At 38.6% G+C, this 16,928-nt stretch overlaps 1 protein-coding gene across 1 annotated transcript in view; it reads right to left on the bottom strand.

Moving 5' to 3' along the window:
- The window catches only part of KCNIP4 (potassium voltage-gated channel interacting protein 4), a 401,680-nt gene extending 386,423 nt beyond the window's left edge, over nt 1-15,257 (bottom strand). Inside the window, exon 1 of the mRNA XM_065404842.1 lies at nt 15,158-15,257. Coding sequence (XP_065260914.1) covers nt 15,158-15,257 — 100 coding nt within the window. The remainder of the gene's footprint in view (nt 1-15,157) is intronic.
- Between the last annotated feature and the right edge of the window lie 1,671 nt (nt 15,258-16,928).

Here is a 16,928-nt window from a genome sequence, read left to right as displayed (position 1 = left end):
AACCCATGTAAAAGGTTTACTGTACTAGAAAAGAGAGGGACACAGAACCAAGTTCTCTCTCACCTAGGAAGACAAGGGGACCCAGCATCCTGCATTTCTGTGAAAGGTCCTGACAGTCAACTATGCTGGACAAAGTGATTGGGGAGATAAACCATCTTAATCAGAGATGCTAGATTAAAATTTAGACTTTTAGTTGCATGTCCTTCATTTTTGCTTGTAACTATTTTTACTGTTTTGGTTACTTGGCATCACATAGGATAGATTATTAATAACTTGTTTTGCTTTAATTTAGACCAACCCCGTATTGGATTTGAAGTGATAGTTAACTCCAATAAATGGGGCGAGCTGCTGGGTATTGACTCTTTAGAGCAGCAAGTGAACCTTATTCTTCTGAATAGTCCAGAGAAGGGGTGGACATTGCAGAGCACATAGTTTTGGGAAAATTCAGGACTGGGAGTGTGGAGGAGTCACTTGACTAGTAACCAAGACTGGTGGATATCAGCATGTAGCTGGGTTGTAACAAGCAGGCTGCTGGAATTAAAGCACTGAGCCACTTAACACATACTCAGGCCTGGTCAACACAGCGGGGGGAGGGAGGAGAATTGATCTAAGTTACGCAACTTCAGCTACATGAACATAGCTGAAGTCGTTGTACTTAGATCTACTTATCGCAGTGAAGACACTGCAGTAAGTCAACTGCTGACGCTCTCCCGTCAACTCCGCCTGCACTTCTCGCTCCGGTAGAGTACCGGAGTCTGTGCGAGAGTGCTCGATTTATCAGTAGAAGCGATAAATCGATCCCTACTGGATCGATCGCTCTGGAGGTAAGTGTAGACATGCCCTCAGTGCATGCTTGTCTGCTAGCTGTAGGTGTACAGGTTGTAGGCCACGGCAGCAGAGCATTTAAGGCACCCAGGGTTACAGGGCAGGCAGTAATAACCCCTCATGGGCCTGAATTGTACCCCAGAATGTGACAGCAGTGTGTACACGTCAGATGTCTGTATTTTAAGAACAGATGGTGAAAAGTTAGATGGTGCAGAAGAGAGTCACAAAAATTATTCAAGTGCTGGAGAAAATGCTTTACAGTGAGCAACTTAGAGAGCTCAATTTATTTAGCTTATCCAAGAAGAGTCAGAAGTGGCTTGATTACAGTGTATCAGTACCATCATTGGGAGAAAATACTGGGTTCTAAAAAAGCTCTCATCTAGCAGAGAAAGTCAATTTGGCTGGAAGCTGAAGTCAGAAATTCAAGTGAGAAATTAGGCAGAGGTTTTTAACAATGACTATCATTGGCTCAAGCTACCAGGGTAAGTGGTGAATTCTCCATTTCTTAAAGTCTCCAAAATCAAGACTCAATGCATTTCTTGAAGATATGAGTTAGTCAAATAAGTTACTGAGCTCAATACAGGGATAACACTGGTCTACAATTTTTGAGAAGTCGTCTGCTTCAGAGATAAAATGTACTATTTATTATATATTTTGATGTGCTGAATTCAAATATGACAATTAAAACAACTGATTGGCTACTGTTTCTAAGATATTTAAGTTTTTACATTTTATGTCTATGTATATTGTGTAGATAGAGTTTTAATCATAAATTGTAAACCTAGGTCTTTTCATGTGTTTATGATTGCTTTACATGATAATATTTCATCTGTCCTGTTTATGTAACACTTTAAAAATCAGCAAAAGGGTTATATAAATAAAATTTATTATGAAACAAAAGGCAAAAAACTATTATGTACATAGTTTAGTCCTATTCAGTGTCTACTCGGCGCTTCTTGGCTTGTCTCTTGTTAAATGGAGCATCTCTTGTCACTGTCCAGCAATAGTCTGCAAGCATTGATGGGCTCCATTTGCCCTGATAGCATTTCTCCATTGTTGCAATGTCCTGGTGAAATGGCTCGCCGTGCTCGTCGCTCACTGCTCCGCAGTTCGGTGGAAAAAAATCTAGATGAGAGTGCAAAAAATGTATCTTTAGTGACATGTTGCAACCAAGGCTTTTGTATGCCTTGAGGAGGTTTTCCACCAACAACCTGTAGTTGTCTGCCTTGTTGTTTCCGAGAAAATTTATTGCCACTAACTGGAAGGCTTTCCATGCCATCTTTTCCTTGCCACGCAGTGCATGGTCAAATGCATCATCTCGAAGAAGTTCACGAATCTGAGGACCAACAAAGACACCTTCCTTTATCTTAGCTTCACTTAACCTTGGAAATTTTCCACGGAGGTACTTGAAAGCGGCTTGTGTTTTGTCAATGGCCTTGACAAAGTTCTTCATCAGACCCAGCTTGGTGTGTAAGGGTGGTAACAAAATCTTCCTTGATTCAACAAGTGGTGAATGCTGAACACTTTTCCTCTCAGGCTCCAATGACTGTCGGAGTGGCCAATCTTTCTTGATGTAGTGGGAATCTCTTGCACGACTATCCCATTCGCAGAGAAAACAGCAGTACTTTGTGTATCCAGTCTGCAGACCAAGCAAGAGAGCAACAACCTTCAAATCGCCACAAAGCTGCCACTGATGTTGGTCATAGTTTATGCACCTCAAAGGTTGTTTCATGTTGTCATAGGTTTCCTTCATATGGACTGCATGACCTACTGGAATTGATGGCAAAACATTGCCATTATGCAGTAAAACAGCTTTAAGACTCGTCTTCGATGAATCAATGAACAGTCTCCACTCATCTGGATCGTGAACGATGTTGAGGGCTGCCATCACACCATCGATGTTGTTGCAGGCTACAAGATCACCTTCCATGAAGAAGAATGGGACAAGATCCTTTTGACGGTCACGGAACATGGAAACCCTAACATCACCTGCCAGGAGATTCCACTGCTGTAGTCTGGAGCCCAACAGCTCTGCCTTACTCTTCGGTAGTTCCAAATCCCTGACAAGGTCATTCAGTTCACCTTGTGTTATGAGGTGTGGTTCAGAGGAGGAGGATGGGAGAAAATGTGGGTCCTGTGACATTGATGGTTCAGCACCAGAAGTTTCATCCTCTTCCTCTTCCTCGTCTGACTCAAGTGAGAATGATTCTGGTGCATCAGGAACCGGCAGTCCTTCTCCGTGGGGTACTGGGCGTATAGCTGATGGAATGTTTGGATAATGCACAGTCCACTTTTTCTTCTTTGACACACCTTTCCCAACTGGAGGCACCATGCAGAAGTAACAATTGCTGGTATGATCTGTTGGCTCTCTCCAAATCATTGGCACTGCAAAAGGCATAGATTTCCTTTTCTTGTTCAACCACTGGCGAAGATTTATTGCACAAGTGTTGCAGCATATGTGTGGGGCCCACCTCTTGTCCTGATCTCCAATTTTGCAGCCAAAATAAAGGTGATAGGCTCTCTTAACCATAGTGGTTATACTGCGCTTTTGTGATGCAAAAGTCACTTCACCACAAACATAGCAGAAGTTATCTGCACTGTTCACACAAGTACGAGGCATCTCTCCTCACTTTGGCTAAACAGAAATGTGTCCCTTTGCAAAATCAAACACTGACAAATAAGAGAGCATGACACTGTATGATTTCTAGAGCTGATATAGGGCAATTTGTTCAGCAGAGTGATGTAAGCTTCGTTATGATTGCATCATCCATGACTTCTAGGAATAACATGATGCAATTCCTATCATGTATGACGCAATACCAGCTTCAGATTGCATCATTCATTGTTTTGCCTAAAAAGCAAGTACTGTCCAAACCCAGTCATAGATTTATTCATAGATCCAGTCAAAGATGTATTTTAGTCATTTCTGCTTTAAATTGAGATTCCTTCCCTTTATAACTCACTTATCCTCCGCCATTCCCAAGTCAAGGGTCGTATATACTGACCCAATAGAATATCTTGAAAACTAGAGCCAATCAACAATTTTAAGCATCATTTTTGTTCTCGGTGACCCAGAATTAGTAAAGTTTGACTACATTTATTTCAGAAGCATTTTGGCTGTAGAGCAGTGTAATTAGTGAGAGTTAATGATCTGTGATATACAAGGTCTAACGAGATGATCTAGTGTTCGTTCTGCTCTTAAAGTCTTTGAATGAATCAATGAAAGCTACTTAGGCTAACTGAAATGCAGGACTGGATGGGAGCTCAAGATGCTATCAACTCCAGATCCCTGCATTGAAGCAGGACCAAGTAAACCTAGACCATCCCTGACGGGGTTTATCCAACCTGTTCTTAAAAAGCCTCCAACAACAGGGCTTCCATAACCTCCTGGGAAGTGCATTTGGAGCGCTTAACTCCCCTTACAGTTAGAAAGGTTTTCCTAATATCTAATGTAAATCTCCCTTGCTGCAGATTAAGCCCATTACTTCTTGTCCTGCCTTCAGTGGCCAGAGAAAAAATTATCTGTTCTTTTAAAAACAGCCCTTAACATATTTGAAGACTTGCAGATACTCCCTCAGTCTTTTTTCTTAAGAAAAAACACGCCCAGTTTTCCCCCAGTTTAGAAAATGTTTTCTAAACCTTTTATCATTTGTTGTTCTCCTCTGGACACTCTCCAATTTGTCCACATCTTTCCTACAGCATGGCACCAAAACTCCAGCTATGGCCTCACCATTGCTGAGTAAAGTGGGACAGTTGACTCCTGTGTCTTACATACAATACTCCTGTTAATACTCCCCAAAATATTAGCCTCTCTCACAACTGCATCACATTGCTGGCTCATATTTGATTGTGATTCACTATAATCCCGAGATCCTTTTCAGCAGTATTACTGCCTAGCCAATTATTCAGCCAGGGCTTACTGGATAGGAGAGACGCTGCAGGTGTGATCTAGCATTTTGTAGTTTTGCATTTGATTTTTCCTTTTTAAGTGAAGTACTTTGCACTTGTCTTTACTGAATTTCATTTGACTGATATCAGTTTAACTCTCCAAGTTGTTAAGGTCATTTTGAATTCTAATCTTGTCCTCCAAAGTGGTTGCAACCCCTCCCCTTGTTGTCATCTTCAAGTTAAGGATATTCTCCAGTTCATTAACAGAGTTATTAATGAAAATATTGGCTAGTACCAGACCCAGGCTAGTACCAGACCCAGACCTGCAGGACCGCACTAGATATGCCCTCCTATTTTGACAGCAAACCACTGATAACTACGGTTTTTGATCCTTGAGCCAACTGTGCACTGGTACACTAACTTCATCTAGACTACGTTTCGAATGTCATGTGGGATTGTGTCAAAAATCTTACTGAACACCAAGGTATTTTATGTCTACTGCTCCCCTCCCCCATCCACTAGGTCAGTAACACCGTCAAGAAAAAACGTTATGTTGGTTTGGCATGATTTGTTCTTGACAAATACATGCTGGCTATTCCTTATAACCCTATTATCCCCTAGGTGCTTACAGACTGTTGAACAATTTGTTCCAGTATTTTTCCAGGTATCAAGGTTAGGCTGATAGATCTATAATTCCCTGGCTCCTCTTTGCCCCCCTTCCCCTTTAAAGAGAGGTACTCTGTTTGCCCTTCTCTAGTCCTCTGGGATACATCCTGTATGGAGGTAATCAGTAACAGTTCTGAGATTGCTTCAGCTAGTTCCTTAAATGTACCCTAGAATGAATTTCATTAGGCCTTGCCAACTTGAATGCATCTAATTTATCTAAGTATTTTTATCCTGTTCTTTCCCTATTTTGACTTGCATTCATTCCCCCTTATTGTTTGCCACCATTAACCTTTTTATGGAAAAAGTAAAATAGGCATTAAATATCTCAGGATTCTCAATGTCATCAGTTATTGTCTCTCCTTCTCCACTAAGTAGAGGGCCTACACTTGCCTTCATCTTTCTCTTGTTCCAACGGTATTTAAAGAACCTCTTCTTACTGACTTCTCTCTTCCTAGATGTAACTCATTTTGTGCCTTAACCATCCTGATTTTGTCCCTACATCCTTGTGGATTTTTTATTTTTTTAGTACGCTGGGCTTCAGTTTCCTCACCTGTAAAATGGGAATAATGATATTTGCCTCCCTTTGTTAAGCACTATGAGATCTATAGATGAAGAGCACAGTAAGAACAGTAGTAGTAGTAGTAGAAATAGATACTCAATACTAGTTAGAAATATGACTGGATTTTACTACTCAGATTCATTTTAATCTATTAACTCAAGGTGAATTACAGGACAATTTCTCTTCCACCACAACTATACTCTTACAATATGAAAAAAAGTTACTGAGCTATTTTGCCCAATATACTGTAAACTGAAGAATGACCTATTAAAAACTGGATTAAAAAATCCTCAACAACCCATTACTCTTATTGCCTCTAACAAGACATTTATATTGTGCCCATTTAGACAGATACTACTGGAAGATAGATATGCCTTCCCCAAAATTGGTACAATTCCAACCCACCATAGCTTGTGCCATCCACGTCCATTGACAAAATAAGCATTCACTGGCTATAGTCCAAAACTAAGAAAAAAGTCAGTCAAATGCGTCTCACAAGGCGTCATGAAGATTTTAATCAGAATGGAATTCAACCTGGTGAATAGGAAGCAGAAGTAAAACTGTGACATACAAAGAGTGTGTTCACATGACATCCTCTGCCTACAGTGCCCTTTGGCAGCAAAACATCTGGGACTGGAAGTAATACATTTTGTAATCCAAAAGACAAAATTAAGTGCCATATTAAGTAGCACAATAGGAAATCAATGGTCAAGAGTATAAGCAGCAGCAGCCTCTTTGCTGAGACAGTAAGAATTTGGCAGGAAGTTCCGCACCCTTCCCTTTAACCAAGATATTCTCATACTTGCTCTAAAAGAGATGAGAAACACACTGAGCAATATAAAATGGTGTGGTCTAAATCAGCTGTTACCACTCAAGAAAGATCTTGGAGTCATTGTGGAAACATCCACTCAATGTGCAGCAGCAGTCAAAACAAAGCAAACAGAACATTGGAAAACATTAGAAAAGGGATAGATAGTAAGACAGAAAATATATTGCCTCTATATAAATCCATGGTACCCCCACGTCTTAAATACTGCATGCAGATCTTGTTGTCCTATTTCAAAAAAGATATATTGGAATCAGAAAAGTTACAGAAAAGAGCAACAAAAAAGATTAGGGATAAGGAACAGCTTCCATATGAGGAGAGATTAATAAGACTGGGACTTTTCAGCTTGGAAAAGATGACTAAGGGGGGATATGATAGAGGTCTATAAAATCATGCCTGGTGGGGAGAAAGTATTATTTCCTCCTTCTCATAACACAAGAACTAGGGATCACAAAAATGAAATTAATAGGCAACAGATTTAAAACAAATAAATATCTCTTTACAGAACGCACAGTCAACCTGTGGAACTCTCTGCCAAAAAATGTTGTGAAGCCAGGACTATAACAGAGTTCAAAAAGAGAACTAGATAAGTTCACGGAGGATAGGTCTATTGATGGCTATTAGCCAGGATGGTCAGAGATGCAAAACCATGCTCTGAAGTGTCCCTATTCTCTGTTTGCCAGAAGCTGGGAATGGGCAACAGGGGATGGATTACTTGATGATTACCTGTTCTGTTGATTCACTCTGAAGCACCTGGCATTGGCCACTGTTGGAAGACAGGATACTGAGCTAGATGGACCATTGGTGTGACCCAGTATGGCCGTTCTTATGTTCTTAATAGAATCCTAGTATGAATAGGAGAAGAGGCCTATCCCCAGACTGAGAGGTTCCAGGCTATTCAGAGCTTTTCAGAAAATAACCAACCCCTTCAATTACACCAGGATGCAGATTGCAACTCAGATGTTTTATGTTCACACAGACTTCCTTTGCCTAAGAGATAGATAGCCACATTCTTCACTAGCTGAAGCTTTCCACCGTATCCCAAAGTAGAGCACCTTTCAATAGTTCAGCTGTAATATGATCTGTTTTGGGACATCCTAAGAACACATGGAATTATGGCAATGGCCATATCAGAGGAAAGGTTGCAGTCTCCAGACCTACTGGATATGTTAGAAGGCACTTTGAATATCATCAGCATACAAGTGCTCCTACATACTAAAATGTATAACTCTCCCCAGCACACTCCTGTCCAGTGGGACAGGATAGAACCCTGCAGGCCCCCCGTCACAGGAGATCACTCAAAGAATGTATTATTTCAATCAAAACTGGAGAAAGAGGATCAGGAGTCAGAACTGACCAGAAGCTGGGGAGAGACATACAGAGAGTCTTGGCTTGTAACACCAGCCTCTCAAACATACTCAGTAAAGCTCTATTTCTTTCAATTTTACCTGCTTGCTACATCATTTACTGTTAATGAAACAAGGAGGATAGCAATGGTCATTCAAAATTGAATTCTCCCTGAAAAGAGCCACTACCTTTCTTTGGAAGGTACTAAACAATAATTCTGACTCTCCCCAATGGGTTTAATTTTCATCTAATTTATTATAAACAGTATAAGGTTGTGCTGTGTCCCATATACTGTAAGTCAACCTTGCAAAATTCCACTTAAGGCAAATACATTTTTAAAGGATGAGTAAAAAAATATCAATATTAAAATCCTCACAATAGTAAGAGATAGGCAGGTGTTAAACTGATTTAGTATGCATTTTTGGTAAAGATGTCTGAATACAGTTTTGAAGTTATGAGTGCCCCCCAAAACAGGGCTATTAGAAAGCCTTTGAATAGATCTGGTATTATGGACACCCAGCCAATCTCTGGACTATTGGCTACTTTAAGTGTGCTATTAAAAATGATGGCACACACTGGATACAAAGCAATCCGGATAGGTTGGTAAGCTGGGTGCAAGCAAACAATATGCATTTCAGTGCAGTCAAATGTGAAGTCACACATCTAGGAAAAATAATGCATGCTGTACTTACAGGATGGTGGCCTCTACCTTGAGAAGAGGTGACTCAAAGACTTTGGGGTCATGGTGGACAATCAGCTGGATAGGAGCTCCCACTGTGACTTAAAGGGCCAGTAGTATCCTTAGATGTATGAACAGGGGATAAGGAGAAAGAGTATGGAGGTTATATTACCTCTGTTGGGCACCAGTGCCACTGAAATACTGCGTACAGTTCTAGTTTCTGTAATTCAACAAGGACGTTGATAAACTGGAGAGGGTTCAGAGGAAAATTTAGAGCCATGAAAGTTATTAAAGGATTGGAAAACATGTCATAGTGAAAGAGAGGGACTTCAATCTAGTTACCTTAACAAAGAGAAGATTAAAGGGTGACTTGACAGTTTATAAGTACCTACATGGGAGGGGGGAAAAAAACCTGATGAGCTGTTTAATCTAGCAGACAAAGGTATAACAAGATCCAATGACCGGAACTGAAGCTAGATACATTCAGAGAGGAAATAAGGCACACATTTTTAACAGTGAGGATAATTAGCCACTGGAATAGTTTACCAAGGCTTATGGTGGATTTTCCATCAATTAGAAGATGGGATGGGTTTTAAAAAGATATCCTGTAGTTCAAACCAAATTAATTCAGGGAAGCTCAATGGTCTGTGTTATACAGGAGGTCTGACTAGTGAATCACAATGGTCCGTCCCTTCTGGCCTGAGAATTTATGAATGAGTAATACCAATTGCTTGATACTAATTAATCAGTGGTGCTAGAACAATTTGTATAGTGGGGGTGCTGAGAGCCATTGAACCAAACTGAAAACCCTGTATATGATGGAAACCACTTCAAGCCACGGGGTGCAGCAGCACCCACAGCACCCCTCATTCCAGCACCTATGGGCACTATTATGTTATTCCAAAATACTTTTAGAAACTATAATTCTAGTAGCACCAGAAAAAAAGATTCTCCCAGTATCCACATGCCTACGTGAAAGTTAAGCTGTTAGCGACAGGCTACATATCAGCTTGTGATTAAGTGTTTTTAATGCCTTCCCATTATTTTGGGGGGGATTTGTTTTAAATATTTAGCTTTGTGAAAAGCATCAGGCTGACAGCACAGGAGCTTAACTTTCTTTATTTACTATCAATTACATGGCAATGGCTGTGTAAGTACCCTGATGTTATTCTATCAGTGTACATCATTTCTAATTGGCCAGCCCAGTCAATGATGGGTGACAGGGTGGTGCAGGCTCCATACCTATTACACCCTTGCAGTATTTGCTGAAGCCATCTACAACATATTTACCCATGTTTGAGATCTATGGATGCAGCACACTAAAGAAATGCAGAGTATCATCTTCAAAAGTAGCAATTAGTCCCAGGAGGGAAGTTCTTCACTGGGCATTGAACTGAGGCCACTAACACATTTCACAAAGGCAATTGAACAGCTGTCAGAAGGTAATGACTCTCAGCCATTATGTTAGTCATAACAATGAGCTACAAGTTAAAGGAACCCATTATTAATTTCCTGAGTTACCTAGCCCCTCTTCTTACACTTGCCCATTTCTAGTTTTCAGACATTGTACTCAGAATCTTATACCTCTAATGTGATAAATATCTGAAATGTACAGATGACCTATTCTTATTGTGTATGGAACAAAGACAGTACAATTTTCCTTGATTGAATATATTAGATTTCCATCTACTGCTTGCATTGCAGCTATTGAGTATTGTTAAGGGGTTTGCTTTAACAGCTGTTGTTCAATTTCTCTTGAAAAATCTGAAGATATAATGTAGCAAAGTATTTCTAAGCGAGTGACCAAAAAGGCCAATTTTAAAATGTCCAAGATTTCCCCCCACTTCCCTAATGACACATTCAGCTAGGTCTACTCACATTCTAATTTAGGACCATATTTTAAAACATCCATGCATGCAACACTCTCTGACAACAAGGAGGAGTGTACAGTATCATTCTTAAGAAATGCAGAATGGTGCACAACCCTGTGTGATTGTTACGGGCTAGTGCTCATCAATATTAATTCTTTGATGTGACAATTCCTCCCCCCACACACACTTCCTTTCATGGACATCACAGTGAAGTGTGATTACTCTGAAGTTCCCAGCAGACTCCAGTTTGGGTCACAAAACATTGAACATAGCTGCTGTTTTCAGAGCAGAACAAAAAGAGCAGCCACAAGTAACTCAAGAGAGACTGTCATTACCAGTCATACATAGTGCTTGTTAAAAAGAAAGCACTAGGACATCACTCAGCAACTCCCTGTATATCCATGGTCATGCACTGTTTTCCAACTGAAAGCAATTCATCAAAATACCCAGCATTAAGATTGGGTTAGAAACTTTGGCATTTTACAGCAATCCACTGATCCAGTGGATTTATCTCCATTATAATTTCAGCTGTAAAGTTCTGTGCAAACTACTGCTGCCACTCTCAGGGCTCATGAGGAAGTTTTTGAAACTATTATTGATATCATGAAATTAACATTTTACAGCCAGGGAAATTATAAGAAACAAACCATGTTTCAGTGTAACATTAACTACCCTTTATGCCAGCTTTTATTTCTTGGTGAATTTTATTAGTGTCAACTTATTGCTTTGAACGGTATCTCTTGATATATATGTGTGTGTGTGTGTGTGTGTTCTCACTCCACATCAACCCTCATAGTGTATGTTCTATTATTTATCTGATTGAACAGGGTCATTTCACAACCTTTTATTATACATTTAGTTTTAGAAATGAGATTCAAATTCTGACAACATACTGTTAAGAGAACCATTTTAATTTTTGTAACTGAGAAGGGGCTGATCTCTTTATAAGGCACATCAACTTTATTCTTACATATTTGTTTTAAAAAGCCAGATTAGATCACCCGAACTTTAATAATTTGCCCACAATGTCTTAGATGCAGAGGGGAAAATATATATATTTAAAACTTTGTTTCTGTATCTGTATCAGGTTAATTTGCTTAACTTGTACACAGATTACCACCTTTCATAAGAAACTACAAACATTATAAAATATAAACTGATATCCTGACTACTGTTATATCTTAAGATTTTAGCATATTTTAATGTACTTGTTCTTATATCTATCAAGCCTGTCCTTCCCTCCTCCTCCCCCAAGTCATGTGCAGTTTATTATGAACATTTAAAACTTCAATTTGTACCTTAGAAAAACATTAAAATGTTCCCATTATTAGTGTATCAATACAGGAAATACTCACCTTTGAAAAACCACCAACAAGATACACCTAAGCAGGACAGTAGGCACCTGTTCAATTCACAAGCAATTGAAGAGTCATTACAAGTATCAAGTCCTGTGATCTGTATAATTATACTGTTGTTTCTCCCTTTAATATCTGTCATACATATTTAAAAACATCTTTCCTTTTAGTTTGGAAATACTCCTACTATAATCACAGCAGAATCTTTCAGCAACTGAGGATGATTGGAAGGCCCATTCAAAATATCCAATTACTTAGGTGAGTGCAGCAGTTTGGAAAATAAAAAAAATATTCTAATTCTGCCATTATAATACTTTATTTTTGCATACAAAAAGTACCTTCATATTGAATTACATTCATGCATGATGGCATGTATTCAAACGTTGCATAGTAAATACGCACCACAATATTGAGAAAGATACTGAATAATGTATATATTTATGTAGTTAAAACAAAATCAGAATCCCAATTGAGTAAATGGAATTTTGCTGTCGATTTAAAATAGGGTAAGTATTTGACCCTTCTAGATTAAGTAGCTGATTGAATCACAAAATTCAAATCCAGATTCAAGCTTCCCCAAATTTGAGTGTGTTCAGATCCAAGGTTTGGTTTTGTTCCGTTCCATCTGGAGGAGAGAACTCTGAAGTTCAAATATGGTTCTGAACTTCATAGTTAAAGGAGTATTTGATTTGGTGTCCTAGTTTGGACACCAATAATTATTATTGAATTTAAAAGTAACTTCCAGACAGATCTACAAATATCTGAGAACACAGAACAACTCTCGGTGTTGTGAAAAGAAAGCCAACAAATGTCAATCAAGGTGAGCTATTGGTTTTCCATATAACATGCAAGGAGATCTTACTAGGAAAGTTGAATCCTAGAGCACAGAAAAGGGATGACACCTAATGAAAGTGGCATCAATGCAATATCACGAAGAATAATATTTTAAGGACACTATCAAATTTTTTAGAAAACCATATAAGCATCATGAATGGGCTTGTAACTGTGTACGATTTAATTTTTTAAATGTTCTAAGAACTTTTCAGCACTTACACATGCAATACATGTATCACAAAGCAGCATATGTGCGAGAGTGTAGTTAAATATAGTTTATCTAAAACACCTCAGACAATTGTTTAAATCCTCCAAGTAAAACTGCCAAAAATAAAAAAAAACCACAAACACACAACCACCACTAATTTCCCTCTTGCTTCATTCAAAACCTTCATTTTCCAGGTCTGAGAAACATGCAGGGAGTAAAGCTGCAGGTCATGAATAAACACACAATATCCATTCATCCTTTCTGTGTAAGCCCTATTTTTGTGTATTTAATCATATATAAATCTAATGAGCAATTTCAACAAAATATGCATTTATTCCATACATATTGTTGCCTATAACACTTTGAATACCACAAAGCAATACGTTTTATACTTTTTCTTATGGTTTATTTCAGCTGACATTCTGGAAAGCTGTGTTATAAGGGGTAAAAACCAAACTGATTGTGTGCACATGCAGAGGGACAGTTCTCCTTGAACTCCAGATTTTTTGTAACAAAGTAGTCAGCTGTTCTACAAACCTTTATACATCTTACAGGAATTTTACAGACACTGAGAAGCAAGTCTATCTCCATAGTCTGTCTCCCAATTACCACCATTATATATAAAATAAATAAACAAACACCACCAATAGTGGATTTTACCATAGAAACTCACTGGGGTACAACAGTCATACCTAAACAGAATATATAGAAATATACCAACTAAACACAATGATAGCCTCTTACAAAATACAATCTGTAGGTAACTTTTACCATTACACTGAAGTATAGATATTTCAGTTTTGTAATTAACAAGTTAAAGACAAAATCTGCTTCTAATAATATATTCAAAAGCATAAGGTCTCAGTCATGTATACCAATAATAATGCACTCTCATGGACTCTAATGCACTCACACACCATCCAAAAACAAGCTTTAACAAGAATGCATCTGATAACATATCTGTGGGAGACACCATCATTTTCAAGAGCTGTAATTATGTCCACACATTTCTAAACATATATAGCATGAGAGAAAAGACAGTTTTCAGTGAACACTCTTAAAAATCACTTGAAGAAAAGAATGAGTTTCTCTAAAGGGTTACACACACAGGATTACTTTAAGCCTGGCAAATATATTTTGCCGAGATTTTTTTGTATTTGTTTGTCTACGAGCAGATTATGGTTTTATAGGCTGAGATCCCAAATGTGTGTGTATAAGTACATGTATAGTCTAAAATGCAGGCTTACAGGAATATTTAAGAAATGGGCTGAAATAATCTAAGACCTTGTAAAATTTTGGGAAACAATATCTGTGTATTTGTGTACTGCACTGCAGCCAGTTTCCTGGGTAGAATAACTATTTAAATGAAAAGAATAACTATGCTTTAAGAACAAGATCACAATAATTAACTGTTTTACTAAGGAGCACTCAGAAAAGCCATACTTAAGAAATGCAAACACCTGATTTCTTATGTTTACTGTTTTATATACAAACTTTGTTAATAAGGCTAACAGACAATTGTCTACGATGAACAGCATCAAGCAAAACAAACTTGCAAATACACTTGGCTGCCCTCAGTGAATGTTATAGTTGTTCATTTGAATCCAAGGATTGCAGTTATTTCCTCTGAACACATTGTTTTACTTTGATAATGAAGGATAGTTTAATCAGATTGGCAATTATAATAAAATATGTATAGCTGGTTACAACACTCCCAGCCCAGATGATGTGCTTATAGATATAGATCATTTTATAAAATCTATTTGCATGTTAACGATTTTGAAACCTGATTTGTGATCTATTAATATTGCTACAACTATAGATTATAAACATGAATAAGGAGTTAAAATTCTTAACGTCTTTGCTAAACATCTAGTTTTATATTTGTACAGTACTTGAAAGTATTTTAATGACATTTTTGCTGTAAAAAGAAAAACCATCACTACAACTTGTAACGTTTAAGTCACAACGCTCCTGTTGTGCATGTCCATCTCTGGGTGACTCACGTAGTATCGTACATCTAGTTTACAGGTGCCCCTTGCATTGTTACAAGAGATCATAACAAAAATATTTTAGAAGTCACTGAAAAACTCCCTTACCTTCTACACCTGCTTCAATCAGCCCAAATTGTTCCAACACTTTAACAAAAAGCACAATCACGATCAAAACTGCTATCATTTCAAGCCCTTCCCAGTTCATGGTGAGAGGTCATGGTCCGACCACAGCCACTGAGGAAAGTGCTCTTCTGCCTGGCTTTGTAAAGCCATTAAACTACATTAAGAAGGCTACTGCAAGAGAAGGGGGGGAGGGAGGGAGAGAACGAGAGAGAGAGAGAGAATACATCCTGTCTACACTAACAGAGGCTAGAAGTGGCAGACGGATAAACTCAGGCCTGTCAGGATTATCTGTTTGCTCGTTATCACTCTGACACAGAAAGACAGCCATGCATGAAGTAAAGTGCCGATCACCCAAGGACCCAGGAGGTCACCGAGTAAATGTCCCCTGTAAAAATGACATGCCTAGAGTGATGCTAGACATCTGGGAATATGCTGCTTCTTGTGCCAGTGCTTCTGGTACTGTAGCATTGTTGTGGATATTCAGTTGCCTAGGTAACAGAAGCTAACTAATATGTGGACTCACATTGGACACTAAGGGACAAAAAGGCCTCATATCAAAATAAGAATGGGAACATGAAAATAATCAGGATGGCTGAATTAAATCTGAATGGCTTGAAATGTGTGTTTCTAGAAAACTAGTACTATATAGTCTCCCGTAAATTAATCAAATTGTAGACAGATATTGTAGCTTAAGACTGGACTTTTCAATGAGTTTCTCTTGTCAAAAAGACAGCCTGAGGATTATGAATTCACTGCTGTACCTACCAAGTATATTTATATTTTATTCCTGGAGTGTAGAGAGAATTATTTTTGCACTTTATTTTTTTTTAAAAAGTACAAACTTGTTCCATTTCATCCTTTTAATCTTTCTTCATGTTTAGGGCCAACTTTGTGAGATTAAAGACATTAAAAAGGAAAAAGATAAAGGAAGCGTGAAGAGGGGGGAGGGAAAGAGTTCACTAGCAAAGCTTTTAGTGTAATTTTTTTTTTTTTTTGGAGAATTAGCTATACAAAGTATTTTCCACATGGTCAGCAGCAACACAATAGCAGTGTGTTAACCATGGGACAGAATTACAGTGCTTCCACAGCAAAAGATATGGTGCTCCATTTTATTACACCTTACCATACTGGCATTGTCACATACAGTGTAGCTTAAGCATGCACGTATATTAGAAAAACTTGGGGCTGTATTACAGCACCGTGGGCAACAGTGTCCGGGCCGGAGCTGCAATAAATCTAAGCCTGCAGGCTGAAATCCCAGCTCCTGATGAAGTCAATGGCAAAACTCCCATTGACTTCAGTGAGACCAGAATTTCATCCCTAGTTTAGACAGGATCAAGGATTTTTTAACATTTTGTTGTGAAAATGGTTAAGACAGCTAAGCCGCTGTTAGCAACAGTATAAGTACTAGTGTATCACCAGTGCAGTTGCATTGATGATGGCAAACTATGTGACATGAGTACTAATTTTCCCTAATATAGACAAAGCCTAGTGGTTTGATGAGCACATATCACTCTATGTTACTGCCTGACAAGTATTATCTGCTGGGGAAGATCTCCTCTCCATCCCCAGAATGGTAAGGAGAAAAAAAAAATTCTGTGGAGAATCCCAAGGTACAGAGCTCCCTTTCAAAAGGGATTCACCTGAGTGCCTCACTGGTTGTCTTTCAAAAATGCTGCAAGGCTTAATGATTTTGAAAGAAATACCTTATCTTTGACTTTCTTCAAGCCACCTTTCCTTGAGTTGTTTGTAC

This window comes from Emys orbicularis, chromosome 5, assembly GCF_028017835.1.
Source record: "Emys orbicularis isolate rEmyOrb1 chromosome 5, rEmyOrb1.hap1, whole genome shotgun sequence".
Lineage (NCBI taxonomy): Eukaryota > Metazoa > Chordata > Testudines > Emydidae > Emys > Emys orbicularis.
The sequence above is the reverse complement of the archived record's forward strand: the minus strand, read 5'-3'. Positions and strand labels throughout refer to the sequence as shown.